This window comes from Gallus gallus, chromosome 36, assembly GCF_016699485.2.
Source record: "Gallus gallus isolate bGalGal1 chromosome 36, bGalGal1.mat.broiler.GRCg7b, whole genome shotgun sequence".
NCBI classification, from domain to species: domain Eukaryota; kingdom Metazoa; phylum Chordata; class Aves; order Galliformes; family Phasianidae; genus Gallus; species Gallus gallus.
This window is the reverse complement of record NC_052567.1, coordinates 267,732-294,384: the sequence shown is the minus strand read 5'-3', so window position 1 is coordinate 294,384 and position 26,653 is coordinate 267,732. Positions and strand designations below refer to the sequence as shown.

The window sequence follows — 26,653 nt, the reverse complement described above, 5'->3', positions numbered from 1 at the left end:
ATTTCCTGCAATCCCCCTCTTTTTCCCCCTTAATTACCCCATTTTTAGGGGGGCTCTATGTTTCCCCCTAAATTCCCCCATTTCCCCCAAATTGTGCCATTTCCCCCCAAATTTTCCCCATTTTCCCCCAATTTCCCCCATTCCTTCCCCAACTCTTCCCCCCTTTTCCCCGATTTCCCCCCATTCTGCCCTTTTCCCCCCACTTCCCTCATTTCTTCCCAAATCCCCCCTTTCTCCCCACTGCCCCCATTCCGTCCCCATTGCCCCCATTCTGTCCCCACTGCCCCCATTCTTTCCCCACTGCCCCCATTGTGTCCCCATTGCCCCCATTCTGTCCCCACTGCCCCCATTCTTTCCCCACTGCCCCCATTGTGTCCCCATTGCCCCCATTCCGTCCCCATTGCCCCATTGTATCCCCCCTGCCCCCCATGTCCTCACCCCGTAACTGCACATCTCCATCTCTGCTGCTCTCCCTATCGAGGTCATCTCGGGGTTCACGGCTGTGCCGGAGGCTGAACACCAAACGGTGCAGCTGTGGGGACACAGCACCATCTGTGGGGCTCTATGGGGTTCTATGGGGTCTCTATGGGGCACTATGGGGCTCTATGGGGTTTCTATGGGGCTTCACGGGAGCTCTATGGGGCACTATGCGGCTCTATGGGGTTTCTATGGAGCTTCATGGGGTCTCTATGGGGCTCTATGGGGTCTCTATGGAGCTCTATGGGGTCTCTATGGGGTTCTCTGTGTCCCTATGGGGCGCTATGGAGATCTATGGGTCTCTGTGTCTCTGTGTCCCTATAGGTCCCTATGTATCCCTATGATCTCTGTGGGGTCCCTATGGCTCCCTATGTGACCCTATGGGTCTCTATGGGTCCCTATGGCTCTCAGAGGGGTCCCTATGGGTCTCTATGTGTCCCTATGGGGTCCCTATGTGTTCCTATGGGGTCTCTATGTGTCCCTATGGGGTCCCTATGGGTCTTTATGTGTCCCTATGTCTCCCTGTGTGCCCCTATGGGGCCTCTATGTGTCTCTACGTGTCCCTATGGGGTCTCTATGGGGTCCCTATGTGTCCCTGTGTGTCCCTATGGGGTCTGTACATGTCCCTATGGGGTCCCTATGTGTCCCTATGGGTTCTCTATGTGTCCCTATGTCTCCCTACGTGTCCCTATGTGTCCCTATGGGGTCCCTATGTGTCCCTATGGGGTCTCTCTGTGTCCCTATGGGGTCCCTATGTGTTCCTATGGGGTCTCTCTCTATGTGTTCATATGGCGTCTCTCTCTATGTGCCCCTATGGGTTTTGTACGTGTCCCTATGGGGTCCCTATGTCTCCCTGTGTGTCCCTATGGGGTCTCTATGTGTCCCTATGTGTCCCTATGGGGTCTCTCTGTGTCCCTATGGGGTCCTTATGTGTTCCTATAGGGTCTCTCTCTATGTGCCCTATGGGGTCTGTACGTGTCCCTATGGGGTCCCTATGTCTCCCTATGTGTCCCTATGGGGTCCCTATGTGTCCCTATGTCTCCCTGTGTGTCCCTATGGGGTCTCTATGGGGTCTGTACGTGTCCCTATGGGGTCCCTATGTGTTCCTATGGGTTCTCTATGGGTCCCTATGGGGTCCCTATGCGTCCCTATGGCATCTCTCTCTATGTGCCCCTATGGGGTCTGCACGTGTCCCTATGGGGTCCCTATGTATCTCTATGTCTCCCTGTGTGTCCCTATGGGGTCTGTACGTCTCCCTATGGGGTCCCTATGTGTCCCTATGGGGTCACTATGTGTTCCTACGTGTCCCTATGGGGTCTCTATGGGGTCTGTACGTGTCCCTATGGGGTCCCTATGTGTCCCTATGGGTTCTCTACGTGTCCCTATGGGGTCTCTATGTGCCCCTATGGGGTCTCTCTCTATGTGCCCCTATGGGGTCCCTATGTGCCCCTATGTGTCCCTATGGGGTCCCGCACTCACGTGTCGCCGCGGGATGGGGGGGTGGCAGAGGGAGACGGCGACGGCGATGGCGCACGTGGCCACGAAGAGGAGGGCGGCGAAGTGCAGGTAGTGCAGGCCGCACAGGAAGTCCGGGCAGCGCCCCGCCCCCCACGCCGACCCACTTCCGGTCTCCCCGTACTCCACCTCGACACTTCCGCTACCGACGCCGATAATTTCGGGACCGGAAGAGCCGCTTCCGGTGCTGGAGAAGCTGCTTCCGGTGAAAGCGACGGCACTTCCGGTGCCGAGCGCGCCCGTCCAGCCACTTCCGGTACTATTTCCGGTTTCCCCACTTCCGGCCTGACACGACGCCGTTTCCGTCCCCATGGCGAACTCGGGGACCATCCGCGCCAGCCCCAAGGCGAGCCCGCCGACCAGGCCCCAGAACGCACCCTATAGGCGGAAAGGAGTCACGTGGCGGCCAACCGGGTCTCCTGATTGGCCAGCGGGTCTCCTGGCGGCCATTTTGGCCCCATGGCGGCCATCTTTGTCCCGTGGTGGCCATCTTGGTCCCATGGCGGCTACCTTGTGGCCACGAAGCCCTGGCTTTGTGGGGGGGCTTCCCATATAACCCTCCCCATATCCCCCCCCATAGACCCCCCCATATACCCCCCCATACACCCCCCCATAACCCCCCCCATATAACCCCCCCCTCATATAACCACCCTCTCCATATCCCCCCCCATATCCCCCCCCCATATAACCCCCCCCATACACCCCCCCCCATATACCCCCCCCATATACCCCCCCCATATACCCCCCCCCTTTCCCCCCAATATACCCCCCCCCACATATCCCCCCCCATATACCCCCCCCTAAATCCCCCCCCATATAACCCCCCCCCACATAACCCCCCCCATATCCCCCCCCCCATATCCCCCCCATATAACCCCCCCACCCCATAACCCCCCCATAAAGCCCCCCCCATAACCCCTCCCCATACACCCCCCCCATACACCCCCCCATAGACCCCTCCCCATACACCCTCCCATATACCCCCCCATATACCCCCCCCATATACCACCCCCTTTCCCCCCAATATACCCCCCCCCACATATCCCCCCCCATATACCCCCCCCTAAATCCCCCCCATATAACCCCCCCCCAAATCCCCCCTCATATAACCCCCCCACCCCATAACCCCCCCCATAAAGCCCCCCCATAACCCCTCCCCATACACCCCCCCCATACACCCCCCCATAGACCCCCCCCATACACCCTCCCATATACCCCCCATATACCCCCCCCATATACCCCCCCCTTTCCCCCCAATATAACCCCCCCCCCATATCCCCCCCCATATACCCCCCCTAAATCCCCCCCCATATAACCCCCCCCCACATAACCCCCCCCATATACCCCCCCCATATACCCCCCCCATATACCCCCCCCCTTTCCCCCCAATATAACCCCCCCCCACATATCCCCCCCCATATACCCCCCCAAATCCCCCCCATATAACCCCCCCACCCCATAACCTCCCCCATATACCCCCCCCCAAATCCCCCCCCATATAACCCCCCCCCAAATCCCCCCCATATACCCCCCCCTAAATCCCCCCCCATATAACCCCCCACCCCATAACCCCCCCCATAAAGCCCCCCCCATAGACCCCCCCCATACACCCCCCCCATATACCCCCCCCATATACCCCCCCCTTTCCCCCCAATATAACCCCCCCCACATATCCCCCCCCATATACCCCCCCCCAAATCCCCCCCATATAACCCCCCCCCACATAACCCCCCCCATACACCCCCCACCCCATAACCTCCCCCATATACCCCCCCCCATATCCCCCCCATATAACCCCCCCACCCCATAACCTCCCCCATATACCCCCCCCGAAAATCCCCCCCATATAACCCCCCCCCCACATAACCCCCCCCATATCCCCCCCATATAACCCCCCCACCCACATAACCCCCCCATATCCCCCCCATATAACCTCTCCGCCCATATACCCCTCCCACATAACCCCCCCCATATTCCCCCCCCCCCAAATCCCCCCCATATAACCCCCCACCCACATAACCCCCCCATATCCCCCCCCCCATATCCCCCCCATATAACCCCCCACCCCATAACCTCCCCCATATAACCCCCCCCCCCAAAATCCCCCCCCATATAACCCCCCCCCATCCCCCCCCATATAACCCCCCCATAGACCCCCCCCATATAACCCCCCCCTATATACCCCCCCATAGACCCCTCCCCATACACCCTCCCATATACCCCCCCATATACCCCCCCCATATACTCCCCCCCTTTCCCCCCATATAACCCCCCACCCCATAACCCCCCCCATAAAGCCCCCCCATAACCCCTCCCCATACATCCCCTCCATACACCCCCCCATAGACCCCTCCCCATACAGCCTCCCATATACCCCCCCCATATACCCCCCCCCAAATCCCCCCCCAATATAACCCCCCCCACATATCCCCCCCCATATACCCCCCCCTAAATCCCCCCCCAAATAACCCCCCCCCACATAACCCCCCCCATATACCCCCCCCAAATCCCCCCCCATATAACCCCCCCACCCCATAACCTCCCCCATATACCCCCCCCCCAAATCCCCCCCCATATACCCCCCCCCCAATCCCCCCCCATATACCCCCCCCCAATCCCCCCCCATATAACCCCCCACCCTATAACCCCCCCCATAAAGCCCCCCCCATAACCCCTCCCCATACACCCCCCCATAGACCCCCCCCATAGACCCCCCCCATATAACCCCCCCTATATACCCCCCCCATATAACCCCCCCCCAATCCCCCCCCAATATAACCCCCCCACCCCATAACCGCCCCCATATACCCCCCCCCCAAATCCCCCCCCATATAACCCCCCCCCCACGTAACCCCCCCATATACCCCCCATATAACCCCCCCACCCCATGACCCCTCCCCATACACCCTCCCATATACCCCCCCATATACCCCACCCACATAACCCCCCCATATACCCCCCCATATACCCCTCCCCCCTATATACCCCCCCATAGCCCCCCCCCCCCCCTCACGGGTTCGTTGACGCGGGGCACGAAGACGGCGAGGAAGAAGAGGGCGGCGATGGGGGGGGTGAGGAAACTGCCCACCGCCTGAATGTAATCGAACAGCCGCCCCCCCTGCGCCGCGCGCACCACCGGCAGCCACGCCAGGCTCAGCCCCACCAGCAGCACCATGAACAGCCTGCGGGGGGGGGGGGGGCACATATAGGGCCGCTATGGGGTCACCTCTATGGGGTCACCTCTATGGGGTCACATGTAGGGCCTCCATTGAGGTCTCCTCTATGGCCTCCATTGGGTCACCTCTATGGCATCCACTGGGGGAACCTCCATTGGGTCACCTCTATGGCCTCCATTGGGTCACCTCTATGGGGTCACCTCTATGGGGTCACCTCTATGGGGTCACATATAGGGCCTCCAATGGGACACCTCCATTGGGTCACCTCTATGGTCTCTAATGGGGGAACCTCTATGGGGTCACCTCTATGGCCTCCATTGGGACACCTATATGACCTCTATGGGGTCCCCTCTATGGGGTCACCTCTATGGGGTCACTGCTATGGGGTCACCTCCAGCCACGCCAGGCTCAGCCCCACCAGCAGCACCATGAACAGCCTGCGGGGGGGGGGGGGGGCACATATAGGGCCGCTATGGGGTCACCTCTATGGGGTCACCTCTATGGGGTCACCTCTATGGCCTCCATTGGGTTACCTCCATTGGGTCACCTCTATGGGGTCACCTCTATGGCCTCCATTGGAACACCTCCATTGGGTCACCTCTATGGTCTCCATTGAGGTCACCTCTATGGGGTCCCCTCTATGGGGTCTCCTATATGGGGTCACCTCCATTGGGTCACCTCTATGGCCTCCATGGGGTCACCTCTATGGCCTCCATGGGGTCACCTCTATGGCCTCCATTGGGTCACCTCTATGGTCTCAATTGGGTCACCTCTATGGCCTCCATTGGGACGCCTCTATGGGGTCACCTCTATGGGGTCACCTCTATGGGGTCACATATAGGGCCTCCATTGGGTCACCTCCATTGGGGGAACCTCCATTGGGTCACCTCTATGGCCTCCATTGGGTCACTTCTATGGGGTCACCTCTATGGGGTCACCTCTATGGTCTCTAATGGGGGAACCTCCATTGGGTCACCTCTATGGCCTCCATTGGATCACCTCTATGGCCTCCATTGGGTCACCTCTATGGGGTCACCTCTATGGCCTCCATTGGAACACCTCCATTGGGTCACCTCTATGGTCTCCATTGAGGTCACCTCTATGGGGTCCCCTCTATGGGGTCTCCTATATGGGGTCACCTCCATTGGGTCACCTCTATGGCCTCCATGGGGTCACCTCTATGGCCTCCATGGGGTCACCTCTATGGCGTCCATTGGGTTACCTCTATGGGGTCACCTCTATGGGGTCACCTCCAGCCACGCCAGGCTCAGCCCCACCAGCAGCACCATGAACAGCCTGCGGGGGGGGGGGGGGGGGGGGGCACATATAGGGCCGCTATGGGGTCACCTCTAAGGGGTCATCTCTATGGCCTCCATGGGGTCACCTCTATGGCCTCCATTGGGTCACCTCTATGGTCTCAATTGGGTCACCTCTATGGCCTCCATTGGGTCACCTCTATGGTCTCAATTGGGTCACCTCTATGGCCTCCATTGGGTCACCTCTATGAGCTCTATGGGGTCACCTCTATGGGGTCACCTCTATGGCCTCCTTTGGGACACCTCCATTGGGTCACCTCTATGGTCTCAATTGGGTCACCTCTATGGCCTCCATTGGGACGCCTCTATGGGGTCACCTCTATGGGGTCACCTCTATGGGGTCACCTCTATGGGGTCACATATAGGGCCTCCATTGGGTCACCTCCATTGGGGGAACCTCCATTGGGTCACCTCTATGGCCTCCATTGGGTCACTTCTATGGGGTCACCTCTATGGGGTCACCTCTATGGGGTCACCTCTATGGTCTCTAATGGGGGAACCTCCATTGGGTCACCTCTATGGCCTCCATTGGATCACCTCTATGGCCTCCATTGGGTCACCTCTATGGGGTCACCTCTATGGCCTCCATTGGAACACCTCCATTGGGTCACCTCTATGGTCTCCATTGAGGTCACCTCTATGGGGTCCCCTCTATGGGGTCTCCTATATGGGGTCACCTCCATTGGGTCACCTCTATGGCCTCCATGGGGTCACCTCTATGGCCTCCATGGGGTCACCTCCATTGGGTCACCTCTATGGGGTCACCTCTATGGGGTCACCTCCAGCCACGCCAGGCTCAGCCCCACCAGCAGCACCATGAACAGCCTGCGGGGGGGGGGGGGGGCACATATAGGGCCGCTATGGGGTCACCTCTATGGGGTCATCTCTATGGCCTCCATGGGGTCACCTCTATGGCCTCCATTGGGTCACCTCTATGGTCTCAATTGGGTCACCTCTATGGCCTCCATTGGGTCACCTCTATGGTCTCAATTGGGTCACCTCTATGGCCTCCATTGGGACGCCTCTATGGGGTCACCTCTATGGGGTCACCTCTATGGGATCACCTCTATGGGGTCACATATAGGGCCTCCAATGGGACACCTCCATTGGGTCACCTCTATGGCCTCCATTGGGTAACCTTCATTGGGTCACCTCTATGGCCTCCATTGGGACACCTATATGACCTCTATGGGGTCCCCTCTATGGGGTCACCTCTATGGGGTCACTGCTATGGGGTCACCTCCAGCCACGCCAGGCTCAGCCCCACCAGCAGCACCATGAACAGCCTGCGGGGGGGGGGGGGGCACATATAGGGCCGCTATGGGGTCACCTCTATGGGGTCACCTCTATGGCCTCCATTGGGTCACTTCTATGGGGTCACCTCTATGGGGTCCCCTCTAAATGTTCCCCTCTATAGGATCACCTCTATGGGATCCCCTCCATCCCCCCCCCATCCCAAACCCCAATCCCCCCCCCTCAAAACCCCAATCACCCCCCCCCCATTATATTCCCTCCCCCCGGCTGCAATTGCACCTCCCGACCACCAGGAGGCGCCGTTGCGTGGCGTCCGGCCGCAGCCTCCCATAGAGATCCAGGCTGAAGATGGCGCCGGCGCTGGCCAGGATGGAGGCGAGGGACGACATGAGAGCCGCCAGCACCACGGCCAGCATCAGCCCCCGCAGCCCTAATTGGGTCATTAGGCTAATTAGGGCCCGGGGGGAGGCTCGGGGGGGGGGGGTTAATAGGCTCTAATTGGGGTTCGGGGGGATTTAATAGGGGTTAATTGGCGTTAATAGGCGTTAATTGGGATTTAATAGGCGTTAATGGGGATTTAATAGGCGTTTATTAAGATTTAATAGGGGTTAATAGGCTCTGATTGGGGTTCGTGGGGATTTAATAGGGGTTAATTGGCGTTAATAGGCGTTAATGGGGATTTAATAGGCGCTAATAGGCGTTAATGGGGATTTAATAGGCGTTAATGGGGATTTAATAGTCGTTAATTGGGATTTAATAGGCGTTAATAGGGGTTAATGGGGATTTAATAGGCGTTAATGGGGGTTAATAGGGGTTAATAGGCTCTAATTGGGGGTTCGTGGGGATTTGATAGGGGTTAATTGGCGTTAATAGGCGTTAATGGGGATTTAATAGGCGTTAATGGGGATTTAATAGGCGTTAATGGGGGTTAATAGGGGTTAATAGGCTCTAATTGGGGTTCGGGGGGATTTAATAGGGGTTAATTGGCGTTAATAGGCGTTAATGGGGACTTAGTAGGCGCTAATAGGCGTTAATGGGGATTTAATAGGCGTTAATGGGGATTTAATAGGCGTTTATTAAGATTTAATAGGGGTTAATAGGCTCTAATTGGGGATCGTGGGGATTTAATAGGGGTTAATTGGCGTTAATAGGGGTTAATGGGGATTTAATAGGCGTTAATGGGGGTTAATAGGGGTTAATAGGCTCTAATTGGGGGTTCGGGGGGATTTGATAGGGGTTAATTGGCGTTAATAGGCGTTAATGGGGATTTAATAGGCGCTAATAGGCGTTAATGGGGATTTAATAGGCGTTAATGGGGATTTAATAGTCGTTAATTGGGATTTAATAGGCGTTAATAGGGGTTAATGGGGATTTAATAGGCGTTAAGGGGGGTTAATAGGGGTTAATAGGCTCTAATTGGGGGTTCGTGGGGATTTGATAGGGGTTAATTGACGCTAATAGGCGTTAATGGGGATTTAATAGGCGTTAATGGGGATTTAATAGGCGTTAATGGGGGTTAATAGGGGTTAATAGGCGCTAATTGGGGTTTGTGGGGATTTAATAGGGGTTAATTGGCGTTCATAAGCGTTAACTGGGATTTAATAGGCGTTAATAGGCGTTAATGGGGATTTAATAGGCGTTAATGGGGATTAATAGGAGTTAATTGGCTCTGATTGGGGTTCGTGGGGATTTAATAGGGGTTAATTGGCGTTAATAGGTGTTAATGGGGATTTAATAGGCGTTAATGGGGGTTAATAGGGGTTAATAGGCTCTAATTGGGGGTTTGTGGGGATTTAATAGGGGTTAATTGGCGTTAATAGGCGTTAATGGGGATTTAAAAGGCGTTAATAGGCGTTAATATGGCTCCATATGGCCCCATAGCTCCCCATAGCACCCCATAGCGCCCCCTGTGGCCCCATAGCACCCCATAGTCCCCCATATGGCCCCATAGCGCCCCATACCACCCCATAGCACCCCCTGTAGCCCCATAGCCCCCCATAAGGCCCCATAGTGCCCCATAGCTCCCCATAGCACCCCATAGCGCCCCCTATGGCCCCGTAGTACCCCATAGCGCCCCATATGGCCCCATAGCACCCTATAGCACCCCCTGTGGCCCCATCGCACCCTATAAGGCCCCATAGTGCCCCATAGCTCCCCATACCACCCCATAGCGCCCCCTGTGGCCCCATAGCACCCCATAAGGCCCCATAAGGCCCCATAGCTCCCCATACCACCCCATAGCGCCCCCTATGGCCCCGTAGCACCCCATAGCACCCCATATGGCCCCATAGCACCCTATAGCACCCCCTGTGGCCCCATCGCACCCCATAAGGCCCCATAGTGCCCCATAGCTCCCCATACCACCCCATAGCGCTCCATATGGCCCCATAGCACCCCATATGGCCCCATAGCGCCCCACATCACCCCATAAGGCCCCATAGTGCCCCATAGCTCCCCATACCACCCCATAGCGCTCCATATGGCCCCATAGCACCCCATATGGCCCCATAGCGCCCCACATCACCCCATAAGGCCCCATAGTGCTCCATAGCTCCCCATACCACCCCATAGCGCTCCATATGGCCCCATAGCACCCCATATGGCCCCATAGCGCCCCACATCACCCCATAAGGCCCCATAGTGCCCCATAGCTCCCCATACCACCCCATAGCGCTCCATATGGCCCCATAGCACCCCATATGGCCCCATAGCGCCCCACATCACCCCATAAGGCCCCATAGTGCCCCATAGCTCCCCATACCACCCCATAGCGCTCCATATGGCCCCATAGCACCCCATATGTCCCCATAGCGCCCCACATCACCCCATAAGGCCACATAGTGCCCCATAGCTCCCCATACCACCCCATAGCGCTCCATATGGCCCCATAGCACCCCATATGGCCCCATAGCGCCCCACATCACCCCATAAGGCCCCATAGTGCTCCATAGCTCCCCATACCACCCCATAGCGCTCCATATGGCCCCATAGCACCCCATATGGCCCCATAGCGCCCCACATCACCCCATAAGGCCCCATAGTGCCCCATAGCTCCCCATACCACCCCATAGCGCCCCATATGGCCCCATAGCACCCCATATGGCCCCATAGCGCCCCGCATCACCCCATAAGGCCCCATAGTGCCCCATAGCTCCCCATAGCACCCCGTAAGGCCCCATATGGCCCCATCGCACCCCATATGGCCCCATAGCGCCCCACATCACCCCATAAGGCCCCATAGTGCTCCATAGCTCCCCATACCACCCCATCGCGCCCCATATGGCCCCATAGCACCCCATAGCACCCCATATGGCCCCATCGCGCCCCACATCACCCCATAAGGCCCCATAGTGCCCCATAGCTCCCCATACCACCCCATAGCGCCCCATATGGCCCCATCGCACCCCATATGGCCCCATAGCGCCCCACATCACCCCATAAGGCCCCATAGTGCTCCATAGCTCCCCATACCACCCCATCACGCCCCATATGGCCCCATAGCACCCCATAGCACCCCATATGTCCCCATAGTGCCCCACATCACCCCATAAGGCCCCATAGTGCCCCATAGCTCCCCATACCACCCCATAGCGCCCCATATGGCCCCATCGCACCCCATATGGCCCCATAGCGCCCCACATCACCCCATAAGGCCCCATAGTGCTCCATAGCTCCCCATACCACCCCATCGCGCCCCATATGGCCCCATAGCACCCCATAGCACCCCATATGGCCCCATAGCGCCCCACATCACCCCATAAGGCCCCATAGTGCCCCATAGCTCCCCATAGCACCCCATAGCGCCCCATATGGCCCCATAGCACCCCATAGCACCCCATATGTCCCCATAGCGCCCCACATCACCCCATAAGGCCCCATAGTGCCCCATAGCTCCCCATACCACCCCGTAAGGCCCCATATGGCCCCATAGCGCACCGTGGGGCAGAAGGCCGACCACAAGTTTGGGGTAGGCGACGTTGGAGCAGCCGGAAGCGACCCCACAGGCGCGGCGACACGAGGCCGCATCGGGGCACGCGACCACCTCTGTGGGGTTATATGGGATTATAGGGGATGATATGGGATTAGGGGGGATTATATGGGATTAGGGGGGATGATATGGGATTTGGGGGGATTACATGGGAGTATATGGGGGATTAGGGGGGATTAAGGGGGTTTAAGGGGGGGGTATGGGGAATTAGGGGGGATTAGGGGGGATCGGGGCACGCAACCACCTCTGTGGGGTTATGGGATTGGGGGATTATATGGGATTAGGGGGGATTATATGGGAGAAAATGGGGGATTAAGGGGGATTAAGGGGGGGTTATGTGGGATTAGGGGGGACTAAGGGGGGTTATGGGGGATTGGGGGGGATTAGGAGGGATCGGGGCACACAACCACCTCTGTGGGGTTATGGGATTATAGGGGATTATATGGGATTAGGGGGGATTACATGGGAGTATATGGAGGATTAGGGGGGATTAAGGGAGTTTAAGGGGGGGTTAAGGGGGATTAGGGGGGATTAGGGGTGATTAGGGGGGAATGGGGGGGATCGGGGCACGCAACCACATCTGTGGGGTGATGGGATTATGGGGGATTATATGGGATTATGGGGGATGATATGGGATTAGGGGGGATTACATGGAAGAATATGGGGGATTAGGGGAGATTAAAAGGGGATTGGGGGATTAAGGGGGATTGGGGCGGATCGGGGCACGCAACCACCTCTGTGGGTTTATGGGATTGGGGGATTATATGGGATTAGGGGGGATTATATGGGATTAGGGGGGATGATATGGGATTTGGGGGGATTACATGGGAGTATATGGGGGATTAGGGGGGATTAAGGGGGTTTGAGGGGGGGTTATGGGGGATTAGGGAGGATTAGGGGGGATTATGGGGGATCAGGGCACGCAACCACCTCTGTGGGGTTATGGGATTGGGGGGATTATGTGGGATTAGGGGGGATTATATGGGATTAGGGGGGATTACATGGGAGTATACGGGGGATTAGGGGGGATTAAGGGGGATTAAGAGGGATTATGGGGGATTATGGGGAATTGGGGGATTAGGGGGGACTAGGGGGGATTAGGGGAGATCGGGGCACACAACCACCTCTGTGGGGTTATGGGATTATATGGGATTATAGGTGAGTATATGGGATTATAGGGGACTATGGGGGATTATATGGCATTATAAGGGATTTCCGGGGGCATTACACGCGCTCCTATGGGATTGCCTTGGAATAGGGCCGATGATACGGGGATTAGACGAGATGAAGTGTGTTTATAGGGGATTATTTGGGGTGGAGGAGCCGTACCGGGGTAGAGCAGGCGGGCGGCCATGCCGGGCAGCACCATAAGGAACATAGGCAGCACTTTTAGGTACCCACAGAGCACACAGCCCCCCCGCACGTGGGTCAGGGAGCGACCCGCCAGGCAGCGCTGCACGATGACCTGAGGGCATCCCATAATATCCCGCTCAGAGCCGGAATCCCATAGGATCCCAGCCAACCCCGTCATTCCAGGGATATCAACCCAAATCCCACAGAATCCCATAGAATCCCCCGTAATTCCACACTAATCCCGTGGAAACTCTCCTAATCCCAACCGATACCCCCATATTCCCATATAATAGCAACCAAATCCCATAGAATCCCCCATAATTCCACTCTAATCCCATGAGAGCTCCCCTAATCCCACCCAGCACCCCCATAATCCCATATACAACAGACTTTAAATGATCCAAAGCTCATCAAAACCCCATAGAATCCCCCATAATTCCACACTAATCCTGTGGAAACTCCCCTAATCCCAACCGGTACCCCCATAATCCCATATAAAATGAATATAATCCCATATAACCCCATATAATGACCTAATCATAACCAAATCCCATAGAATCCCCCATAATTCCACACTAATCCCGTGGAAACTCCCCTAATCCCAACCGGTACCCCCATAATCCCATTTAAAATTAATATAATCCCATATAACCCCATATAATGACCTAATCATATCCAAATCCCATAGAATCCCATAGAATTCCCCGTAATTCCAGCCTAATCCCATGGAAACTCTCCTAATCCCAACTGGTAACCCCATAATCCCATATAAAATCAATATAATCCCATATAATGACCCAATCATAACCAAATCCCATAGAATCCCATAGAATCCCCCGTAATTCCAGCCTAATCCCGTGGAAATTCTCCTAATCCCAACCGGTACCCCCATAATCCCATATAAAATGAATATAATCCCATATAATGACCCAATCATAACCAAATCCCATAGAATCCCATAGAATCCCCCGTAATTCCAGCCTAATCCCGTGGAAACTCTCCTAATCCCAACCGGTACACCCATAATCCCATATAAAATGAATATGATCCCATATAACCCCATATAATGACCTAATCATAACCAAATCCCATAGAATCCCCCGTAATTCCACACTAATCCCATGGAAACTTCCCTAATCCCCACCAATACTCCCATAATCCCATATAAAATGAATATAATCCCATATAACCCCATATAATGACCCAATCATAACCAGATCCCATAGAATCCCATAGAATCCCCCATAATTCCAGCCTAATCCCGTGGAAACTCCCCTAATCCCAACCGGTACTCCCATAATCCCATATAAAATGAATTTAATCCCATATAATCCCATATAATGACCCAATCATAACCAAATCCCATAGAATCCCCTAGAATCCCCCATAATTCCACACTAATCCCATGGAAGCTCCCCTGATCCCACCCGGCACCCCCATAATCCTATATAAACTGGACACAATCCCATACAATCCCATATAATAGTGACTTTATCCTAACCAAATCCCCTAGAATCCCATAGAATCCCACATAGTTCAACCCTAATCCCATGAAAACTCCCTTAATCCCAACCGATACCCCCATATTCCCATATAATCCCAACCAAATCCCATAGAATCCCCCATAATTCCACTCTAATCCCATGAGAGCTCCCCTAATCCCACCCAGCACCCCCATAATCCCATATACAACAGACCTTAAATGAAGCAAAGATCATCGAAATCCCATAGAATAATCCCAAATCAGGCCCTAAACCCCCATAATCGCCATAATCCCATATAATCCGGCCCTATACCCCCAGAATTCCCAATAATCCCATTCAATATGGCCCTAAACCCCCATAGTCCCATATAATCCATCCCTATACCCACATAATCCCATATAATCCGGCCCTATACCCCATAATCCCCATATTAACCCATAATCCCATATAATCCAGCCATAAACCCCCCATAATACCATATAATTTGGTCCCAAATACCATAATCCCATATGATCCTCCACAAAACCCCATAATCCTTCATAATCCCATGTACTCTGGCCCTAAACCCCCATAATCCGATATAATCTGGCCCTAAAACCGATAATTCTATAGAAACCAGCCATATAACCCCATAATCCCTCATAATCCCATGCACTCTGGCCCTAAACCCCCATAATCCGATATAACCTGGCCCTAAAACCCCATAATTCTATAGAAACCAGCCATATAACCCCATAATCCCACATAATCCCATACACTCTGGCCCTTAACCCCCATAATCCGATATAATCTGGCCCTAAAACCCCGTAATTCCATATAAACCAGCCATATAACCCCATAATCCCAAATAATCCAGCCCTAAACCCCCCCTAATCCCATATAATCCGGGCCCCAAACCCCCAGAATCCCCCAGAATCCCATATAATCCAGTCCCCAAACCTCCCTAATCCCACATAATCCGACCCGATCCCATACCTGGTCGGTGCACCAATACCAGCCGGCGGTCGCCCCTAATCCCAAAAGCATTCCGGGCCACGGCAGATCCCCCCCCGGGGGTCGAAGAAGTTTTAGGGCCAAAGCGCGATGGGGGCAGCGCTGAGTTGTGGGGGGCAGCGAAAGGGGGAAGCGATGGAAGAGGGCCGGGACCCCCCCTACGGCCGTCAGCGCTGCGGGATTAAGGGGGATTATGCGGGATTAGGCGGGATTAGGAGGGATTGTATGGGATTATGGGGGGTTATGGGGGTTTAAAACTGGATTATATGGGATTAAGGGGGATTATGGGAGTGTAAGGCCGGATTGTATGGGATTATGGGAGTGTAGGGCTGGATTTTGTGGGATTATGGGGGATTGTGGGAGTGTAAGGCCAGATTGTATGGGATTATGGGGGATTATGGGAGTGTAGGGCCGGATTTCGTGGGATTATGGGGGATCGTGGGGGTGTAAAGCAGGATTGTATGGGATTATGAGGGATTATGGGAGTGTAAAGCCGGATTGTGTGGGATTATGGGGGATTATGGGAGTGTAAGGCCAGATTGTATGGGATTATGGGGGATTATGGGAGTGTAGGGCCGGATTATATGGGATTATGGGGGATTATGGGAGTGTAGGGCCGGATATTGTAAGGGATTATGGGGGATTATGGGGGATTATATGGGATTATGGGAGTGTAGGGCCAGATTGTATGGGATTATGGGGGACTGTGGGAGTGTAGGGCCGGATTGTATGGGATTATGGGGGATTATGGGAGTGTAGGGCCGGATTTTGTGGGATTATGGGGGATTATGGGAGTGTAGGGCCGGATTGTATGGGATTATGGGGGATTGTGGGAGTGTAGGGCCAGATTGTATGGGATTATGGGGGATTGTGGGAGTGTAGGGCCGGATTGTATGGGATTATGGGGGATTATGGGAGTGTAGGGCCGGATTTTGTGGGATTATGGGGGATTATGGGAGTGTAGGGCCGGATATTGTAAGGGATTATGGGGGATTATGGGGGATTATATGGGATTATGGGAGTGTAGGGCCAGATTGTATGGGATTATGGGGGATTGTGGGAGTGTAGGGCCGGATTGTATGGGATTATGGGGGATTATGGGAGTGTAGGGCCGGATTTTGTGGGATTATGGGGGATTATGGGAGTGTAGGGCCGGATTGTATGGGATTATGGGGGATTATGAGGTTTTAGGGCCAGATTCTATGGGATTATGGGGGATTATGGGGGATTATGGGGGATTATATGGGATTGTGGTATTGTACATTATTATATGGGATTATATGGGATTGCATGGGATTGTATGGGATTATATGGGATTATAGGGGACTGTGGGATTATAGGGGACTATATGGGATTATGTGGGATTATATGGAATTATATGGGATTATTTGGGATTAGGGCATATTCTACGGGATTAACACCGCATCGATGGGATTAGATGGGATTAAGGTGGGATTAGGGTGGGATTATATGGGATTGTGTGAGGTTGCATGGGATTAGATGGGATTACATAGGATCAGGATGGGATTAGATGGGATTAGATGGGATTAGGGCATTTGCAATGGGATTAACACTGCATTGATGGAATTAGATGGGATTAGGGTGGGATTATGGCCCACTATGGCCCAGTAAGGCCCAGTACAGCCCAGTATGGCCCAGTATGGACGCGTACATCCCAGTATGGCCAAGTAAGGCCCAGTACAGACCAGTACGGCCCAGTACCAACCAGTACAGACCAGTATGGCCCCGTACATCCCAGTATGGCCCAGTACAGACCAGTATGGCCCAGTATGGCTCGGAAGATCCCAGTGTATCCCAGAATGGCCCAGTACAGACCAGTATGGACCAGTATGGCCCAGTAGGGCCCAGTACAGACCAGTACAGACCAGTATGGCCCAGTATGGCCCAGTATGGCCCAGTATGGCCTAGTACAGACCAGTATGGCCCAGTAGGGCCCAGTACAGACCAGTATGGACCAGTATGGACAAGTATGGCCCAGAACATCCCAGTATGGCCCAGTATGGCTGAGTATGACCAAGTACAGACCAGTATGGCCCAGTAAGGCCCAGTACAGACCACTATGGTCCAGTATGGCCCAGTAAGGCCCAGTATGGTCCAGTAGATCCCAGTACCTCCCAGTACGGCCCAGTGGATCCCAGTACCTCCCAGAATGGCCCAGTGGATCCCAGTACCTCCCAGTATGGCCCAGTAAGGCCCAGTATGGACCAGTATATCCCAGTACCTCCCAGTATGGCCCAGTACAGACCAGTACGGCCCAGTACGGCCCAGTAGATCCCAGTACCTCCCAGTATGGCCCAGTAATGCCCAGTATGGCCCAGTAGATCCCAGTACCTCCCAGTACAGCCCAGTAGATCCCAGTACCTCCCAGTATGGCCCAGTAAGGCCCAGTATGGCCCAGTAGATCCCAGTACCTCCCAGTACGGCCCAGTAGATCCCAGTACCTCCCAGTATGGCCCAGTACGGCCCAGTGGATCCCAGTACCGCCCAGTATGGCCCAGTAGATCCCAGTACCTCCCAGTATGGCCCAGTGGATCCCAGTACCTCCCAGTACGGCCCAGTAGATCCCAGTACCTCCCAGTATGGCCCAGTGGATCCCAGTACCTCCCAGTATGGCCCAGTAAGGCCCAGTATGGGCCAGTAGATCCCAGTACCTCCCAGTACGGCCCAGTAGATCCCAGTACATCCCAGTATGGCCCAGTACAGACCAGTACGGCCCAGTATGGCCCAGTAGGGCCCAGTATGGCCCAGTAGATCCCAGTACCTCCCAGTACGGCCCAGTAGATCCCAGTACATCCCAGTATGGGCCAGTAGATCCCAGTACCTCCCAGTATGGCCCAGTACGGCCCAGTATGGCCCAGTTGATCCCAGTACTTCCCAGTATGGCCCAGTAAGGCCCAATATGGCCCAGTAGATCCCAGTACCTCCCAGTACGGCCCAGTGGATCCCAGTACCTCCCAGAATGGCCCAGTGGATCCCAGTATCTCCCAGTATGGCCCAGTAAGGCCCAGTATGGCCCAGTAGATCCCAGTACCTCCCAGTATGGCCCAGTACAGACCAGTACGGCCCAGTACGGCCCAGTAGATCCCAGTACCTCCCAGTATGGCCCAGTAAGGCCCAGTATGGCCCAGTAGATCCCAGTACCTCCCAGTATGGCCCAGTACAGACCAGTACGGCCCAGTACGGCCCAGTAGATCCCAGTACCTCCCAGTACGGCCCAGTAAGGCCCAGTATGGCCCAGTAGATCCCAGTACCTCCCAGTACGGCCCAGTAGATCCCAGTACCTCCCAGTATGGCCCAGTACGGCCCAGTAGATCCCAGTACCTCCCAGTACGGCCCAGTAGATCCCAGTACCTCCCAGTATGGCCCAGTACGGCTCAGTGGATCCCAGTACCTCCCAGTACAGCCCAGTACGACCCAGTAGATACCAGTACCTCCCAGTACGGCCCAGTAGATCCCAGTACCTCCCAGTACGGCCCAGTAAGGCCCAGTATGGCCCAGTAGATCCCAGTACCTCCCAGTACGGCCCAGTGAATCCCAGTACCTCCCAGTATGGCCCAGTAGATCCCAGTACCTCCCAGTACGGCCCAGTGGATCCCAGTACCTCCCAGTATGGCCCAGTAGATCCCAATACCTCCCAGTATGGCCCAGTGGATCCCAGTACCTCCCAGTACAGCCCAGTAGATCCCAGTACCTTCCAGTATGGCCCAGTAAGGCCCAGTATGGCCCAGTAGATCCCAGTACCTCCCAGTACGGCCCAGTAGATCCCAGTACATCCCAGTATGGCCCAGTACAGACCAGTACGGCCCAGTATGGCCCAGTAGGGCCCAGTATGGCCCAGTAGATCCCAGTACCTCCCAGTACGGCCCAGTAGATCTCAGTACCTCCCAGTATGGCCCAGTACGGCCCAGTAGATCCCAGTACCTCCCAGTATGGCCCAGTAGATCCCAGTACCTCCCAGTACGCACCGTATCCCGCCAGCACGGAGGCTCCGCCCACCATCACAGCGCTCTGCACCATATCTGCGTACATCAGCGCCGTCAGCCCGCCTGCCGCACCAGTCACACCAGTAAGGGACACCAGTAACACCAGTAAGGGACACCAGTAACACCAGTAAGGGACCAGTCACACCAGTAAGGGACACCAGTCACACCAGTAACACCAGTAAGGGACCAGTCACACCAGTAAGGGACACCAGTCACACCAGTAACACCAGTAAGGGACACCAGTAAGGACCAGTAAGGGACCAGTAACACCAGTAAGGGACCAGTCACACCAGTAAGGGACCAGTAACGCCAGTAAGGGACACCAGTCACACCAGTAACACCAGTAAGGGACCAGTCACACCAGTAAGGGACCAGTCACACCAGTAAGGGACACCAGTAAGGACCAGTAACACCAGTAAGGGACCAGTAAGACCAGTAAGGGACCAGTCACACCAGTAAGGGACCAGTAAGGACCAGTCACAGCAGTAAGGGACACCAGTCACACCAGTAAGGGACACCAGTAACACCAGTAAGGGACCAGTCACACCAGTAAGGGACACCAGTAAGACCAGTAAGGGACACCAGTCACACCAGTAAGGGACACCAGTAAGACCAGTAAGGGACACCAGTAAGGACCAGTAAGGGACCAGTAACACCAGTAAGGGACCAGTCACACCAGTAAGGGACCAGTAACACCAGTAAGGGACACCAGTAAGGACCAGTAACACCAGTAAGGGACCAGTCACACCAGTAAGGGACACCAGTAAGGACCAGTCACACCAGTAAGGGACACCAGTAAGACCAGTAAGGGACCAGTCACACCAGAAACACCAGTAAGGGACCAGTAACACCAGTAAGGACCAGTCACACCAGTAACACCAGTAAGGGACCAGTAACACCAGTAAGGACCAGTCACACCAGTAACACCAGTAAGGGACACCAGTAACACCAGTAAGGGACCAGTTACACCAGTAAGGGACACCAGTAAGGACCAGTAACACCAGTAAGGGACACCAGTAAGACCAGTAAGGGACCAGTCACACCAGTCACACCAGTAAGGGACACCAGTAACACCAGTAAGGGACACCAGTAAGACCAGTAAGGGACCAGTCACACCAGTCACACCAGTAAGGGACACCAGTCACACCAGTCACACCAGTAAGGGACACCAGTAACACCAGTAAGGGACACCAGTAACACCAGTAAGGGACCAGTCACACCAGTAAGGGACACCAGTCACACCAGTAACACCAGTAAGGGACACCAGTAACACCAGTAAGGGACACCAGTCACACCAGTCACACCAGTAAGGGACACCAGTAAGACCAGTAAGGGACACCAGTAAGGACCAGTAAGGGACACCAGTCACACCAGTAAGGGACACCAGTAAGGACCAGTAAGGGACCAGTCACACCAGTAAGGGACCAGTAACACCAGTAAGGGACACCAGTAAGGACCAGTCACACCGTAACACCAGTAAGGGACCAGTAACACCAGTAAGGACCAGTCACACCAGTCACACCAGTAACACCAGTAAGGGACACCAGTCACACCAGTAAGGGACACCAGTCACACCAGTAAGGGACACCAGTAAGGACCAGTAAGGGACCAGTAACACCAGTAAGGGACACCAGTAAGGACCAGTCACACCAGTAAGGGACACCAGTAACACCAGTAAGGGACACCAGTAACACCAGTAAGGGACCAGTCACACCAGTAAGGGACACCAGTCACACCAGTAACACCAGTAAGGGACACCAGTAACACCAGTAAGGGACACCAGTCACACCAGTCACACCAGTAAGGGACACCAGTAAGACCAGTAAGGGACACCAGTAAGGACCAGTAAGGGACACCAGTCACACCAGTAAGGGACACCAGTAAGGACCAGTAAGGGACCAGTCACACCAGTAAGGGACCAGTAACACCAGTAAGGGACACCAGTAAGGACCAGTCACACCGTAACACCAGTAAGGGACCAGTAACACCAGTAAGGACCAGTCACACCAGTCACACCAGTAACACCAGTAAGGGACACCAGTCACACCAGTAAGGGACACCAGTCACACCAGTAAGGGACACCAGTAAGGACCAGTAAGGGAACAGTAACACCAGTAAGGGACCAGTAACACCAGTCACACCAATAAGGGACACCAGTCACACCAGTAAGGGATACCAGTCACACCAGTAAGGGACACCAGTAAGGACCAGTAAGGGACCAGTAACACCAGTAAGGGACCAGTCACACCAGTAAGGGAACAGTAACACCAGTAAGGGACACCAGTAACACCAGTAAGGGACACCAGTCACACCAGTAAGGGACCAGTAAGACCAGTAAGGGACCAGTCACACCAGTAAGGGACATCAGTCACACCAGTAAGGGACCAGTAACACCAGTAAGGGACACCAGTAAGACCAGTAAGGGACCAGTAACACCAGTAAGGGACACCAGTAAGACCAGTAAGGGACCAGTCACACCAGTAAGGGACCAGTCACACCAGTAAGGGACACCAGTAAGGACCAGTAAGGGACCAGTAACACCAGTAAGGGACACCAGTAAGGACCAGTCACACCAGTAAGGGACACCAGTCACACCAGTAAGGGACCAGTAAGACCAGTAAGGGACCAGTCACACCAGTAAGGGACCAGTAACACCAGTAAGGGACACCAGTAAGACCAGTAAGGGACCAGTCACACCAGTAAGGGACACCAGTCGCACCAGTAACACCAGTAAGGGGCACCAGTAACACCAGTAAGGGACACCAGTAAGACCAGTAAGGGAACAGTAACACCAGTAAGGGACACCAGTCACACCAGTAACACCAGTAAGGGACACCAGTAACACCAGTAAGGGACACCAGTTACACCAGTAAGGGACACCAGTAACACCAGTAAGGACCAGTAACACCAGTAACACCAGTAAGGGACCAGTCACACCAGTAAGGGACACCAGTAAGACCAGTAAGGGACCAGTCACACCAGTAAGAGACCAGTCACACCAGTAAGGGACACCAGTAAGACCAGTAAGGGACCAGTCACACCAGTAACACCAGTAAGGGACACCAGTACAGCTCCCAGTGCTCCCAGTTCCTACCAGTATCACTCCCAGTGCTCCCAGTATGGCTCCCAGTGCTCCCAGTATCACTCCCACAGCTCCCAGTATCACTCCCAGTGCTCCCAGTATAATTCTCAGTGCTCCCAGTACGGCTCCCAGTGCTCCCAGTATCACTCCCACAGCTCCCAGTATGGCTCCCAGTGCTCCCAGTATGGCTCCCAGTGCTCCCAGTTCCCCCAGTAACCCTCCCAGTATGACTCCCAGTGCTCCCAGTAGGGCTCCCAGTGCTCCCAGTGCTCCCAGTATGACTCCCAGTTCACACCAGTATCACCCCCAGTGCTCCCAGTACGGCTCCCAGTGCTCCCAGTATGACTCCCAGTTCACACCAGTATCACTCCCAGTGCTCCCAGTATGGCTCCCAGTGCTCCCAGTGCTCCCAGTACGGCTCCCAGTTCACACCAGTATCTCTCCCAGTGCTCCCAGTATCACTCCCAGTGCTCCCAGTACGGCTCCCAGTGCTCCCAGTTCCCCCAGTAACCCTCCCAGTATGACTCCCAGTGCTCCCAGTATGGCTCCCAGTGCTCCCAGTATGGCTCCCAGTGCTCCCAGTAGGGCTCCCAGTGCTCCCAGTGCTCCCAGTATGACTCCCAGTTCACACCAGTATCACCCCCAGTGCTCCCAGTACGGCTCCCAGTGCTCCCAGTTCCCCCAGTAACGCTCCCAGTATGGCTCCCAGTGCTCCCAGTATCACTCCCAGTGCTCCCAATATGGTTCCCAGTTCACAACCAATATGGCTCCCAGTGCTCCCAGTATGACTCCCACTGCTCCCAGTATCACCCCCAGTGCTCCCAGTGCTCCCAGTATGGCTCCCAGTGCTCCCAGTATGACTCCCACTGCTCCCAGTATCACCCCCAGTGCTCCCAGTGCTCCCAGTATGACTCCCAGTTCACACCAGTATCACTCCCAGTGCTCCCAGCATCACTCCCAGTGCTCCCAGTTCCCCCAGTAACGCTCCCAGTCGGGCTTCCAGTGTCCCAGTATGACTCCCAGTGCTCCCAGTGTGGCTCCCAGTGCTCCCAGTATCACTCCCAGTGCTCCCAGTATGGCTCCCAGTGCTCCCAGTAGGGCTCCCAGTGCTCCCAGTTCCCCCAGTAACGCTCCCAGTATGGCTCCCAGTGCTCCCAGTATCACTCCCAGTGCTCCCAGTGCTCCCAGTAGGACTCCCAGTTCACACCAGTATCACTGCCAGTGCTCCCAGTAGGACTCCCAGTGCTCCCAGTACGGCTCCCAGTGCTCCCAGTTCCCCCAGTAACGCTCCCAGTACGACTCCCAGTGCTCCCAGTATGACTCCCAGTTCACACCAGTATCACTCCCAGTGCTCCCAGTATGGCTCCCAGTGCTCCCAGTGCTCCCAGTACGGCTCCCAGTTCACACCAGTATCTCTCCCAGTGCTCCCAGTATCACTCCCAGTGCTCCCAGTACGGCTCCCAGTGCTCCCAGTTCCCCCAGTAACCCTCCCAGTATGACTCCCAGTGCTCCCAGTATGGCTCCCAGTGCTCCCAGTATGGCTCCCAGTGCTCCCAGTAGGGCTCCCAGTGCTCCCAGTGCTCCCAGTATGACTCCCAGTTCACACCAGTATCACCCCCAGTGCTCCCAGTACGGCTCCCAGTGCTCCCAGTTCCCCCAGTAACGCTCCCAGTATGGCTCCCAGTGCTCCCAGTATCACTCCCAGTGCCCCCAGTTCCCCCAGTAACGCTCCCAGTATGGCTCCCAGTGTTCCCAGTAGGGCTCCCAGTGCTCCCAGTGCTCCCAGTATCACTCCCAGTTCACACCAGTATCACTCCCAGTGCTCCCAGTATGGCTCCCAGTGCTCCCAGTATCACTCCCAGTGCTCCCAGTACGGCTCCCAGTGCTCCCAGTATCACTCCCAGTGCTCCCAGTATGGCTCCCAGTGCTCCCAGTATCACTCCCAGTGCTCCCAGTATGGCTCCCAGTGCTCCCAGTGGGGCTCCCAGTGCTCCCAGTATGTGCGGCGTTCCGCACCAGTAATGGTGTACACTGCGGTCACTCCGAGCAGCGCCGCCACCGCCCCGTACAGATCCCAACCGAGCGCCGCCTGCAGGAACACCGCGCCCGAGAACAGATCCACCTGCAACGGGAACAGCGCCGCCGTGCGGCACGGAGGGGTATTGCACCCATAGGGACACATAGAGATATCATAGAGACCCCATAGAGACCCATAGGGACAGATCCACCCGCAACGTGAACAGCGCCGCCGTGCGGCACGGAGGGGCATTGCACCGATCGGGACACACAGAGATATCATAGAGACCCCATAGAGACCCATCGGGACAGATCCACCCGCAACGGGAACAGCGCCGCCGTGCGGCACGGAGGGATATTGCACCCATCGGGACACAGATACCATAGAGAGACATAGAGCCCCATAGAGACCCCATAGAGACCCATAGGGACACATAGACACCCGTAGGGACAGATCCACCCGCAACGGGAACAGCGCCGCCGAGCGGCACGGAGGGGTATTGCACCCATAGGGACACATAGAGATATCATAGAGACCCCATAGAGACCCATAGGGACAGATCCACCCGCAACAGGAACAGCGCCGCCGTGCGGCACGGAGGGGCATTGCACCCATAGGGACACAGAGATATCATAGAGACCCCATAGAGACCCATAGGGACAGATCCACCCGCAACGGGAACAGCGCCGCCGAGCGGCACGGAGGGGCATTGCACCCATCGGGACACAGATACCATAGAGAGACATAGAGCCCCATAGAGACCCCATAGAGACCCATAGGGACACATAGACACCCGTAGGGACAGATCCACCTGCAACGGGAACAGCGCCGCCGAGCGGCACGGAGGGGCATTGCACCCATAGGGACACATAGAGATATCATTGGGACACATAGAGATATCATAGAGACCCCATAGCGCCCCCTAGGGACAGAACCACCCGCAACGGGAACAGCGCCGCCGTGCGGCACGGAGGGGTATTGCACCCATCGGGACACAGATACCATAGAGAGACATAGAGCCCCATAGAGACCCCATAGAGACCCATAGGGACACATAGAGACCCATCGGGACTGTTCCACCCGCAACGGGAACAGCGCCGCCGTGCGGCACGGAGCGGCATTGCACCCATAGGGACACATAGAGATATCATAGAGACCCCATAGAGACCCATAGGGACAGATCCACCCGCAACGGGAACAGCGCCGCCGTGCGGCACGGAGGGGCATTGCACCCATCGGGACACATAGAGATATCATAGAGACCCATAGGGACAGATCCACCCGCAACGGGAACAGCGCCGCCGTGCGGCACGGAGGGGCATTGCACCCATCGGGACACATAGAGATATCATAGAGACCCCATAGAGACCCATAGGGACAGATCCACCCGCAACAGGAACAGCGCCGCCGTGCGGCACGGAGGGGCATTGCACCCATCGGGACACAGATACCATAGAGAGACATAGAGCCCCATAGAGACCCCATAGAGACCCATAGGGACACATAGACACCCGTAGGGACAGATCCACCTGCAACGGGAACAGCGCCGCCGAGCGGCACGGAGGGGCATTGCACCCATAGGGACACATAGAGATATCATAGAGACCCCATAGAGACCCATCGGGACTGATCCACCCGCAACGGGAACAGCGCCGCCGTGCGGCACGGAGGGGTATTGCACCCATAGGGACACAGAGACCAATAGGGACACATAGAGATATCATAGAGACCCCATAGAGACCCATAGGGACACATAGAGCACCATAGAGACCCATAGAGCCCCATAGAGACCCCATAGAGACTCCATAGAGCCCCATAGGGACCCATAGATGCCCATAGAGACCCATAGCGCCCCATAGGGACCCATAGATGCCCATAGAGACCCCATATCGCCCTCATAGGGACCCATAGAGACCCCATCGAGCCCCATAGGGACCCATAGAGACCCCATAGAGACCCATAGATACCCATAGAGACCCCTAGAGACCCATAGG

General features: G+C 55.6%; 1 protein-coding gene across 2 annotated transcripts in view; it reads right to left on the bottom strand.

Annotated features, from left to right (window-relative positions):
• The window catches only part of LOC112530906 (sodium/glucose cotransporter 2-like), a 44,463-nt gene that overhangs the window by 1,682 nt on the left and 16,128 nt on the right, over window positions 1-26,653 (bottom strand). Inside the window, exons 6-14 of one of the 2 annotated variants that reach the window (XM_040655067.2) lie at window positions 24,659-24,764; window positions 19,543-19,623; window positions 15,539-15,729; window positions 13,056-13,191; window positions 11,675-11,782; window positions 8,018-8,168; window positions 5,006-5,174; window positions 1,957-2,370; window positions 439-532 (exon numbers count right to left, since the gene is read on the bottom strand). In XM_040655067.2, the coding sequence (XP_040511001.1) occupies window positions 439-532; window positions 1,957-2,370; window positions 5,006-5,174; window positions 8,018-8,168; window positions 11,675-11,782; window positions 13,056-13,191; window positions 15,539-15,729; window positions 19,543-19,623; window positions 24,659-24,764 (1,450 nt within the window). The remainder of the gene's footprint in view (window positions 1-438; window positions 533-1,956; window positions 2,371-5,005; window positions 5,175-8,017; window positions 8,169-11,674; window positions 11,783-13,055; window positions 13,192-15,538; window positions 15,730-19,542; window positions 19,624-24,658; window positions 24,765-26,653) is intronic. The other variant, XM_040655068.2, reaches the window with a different exon arrangement.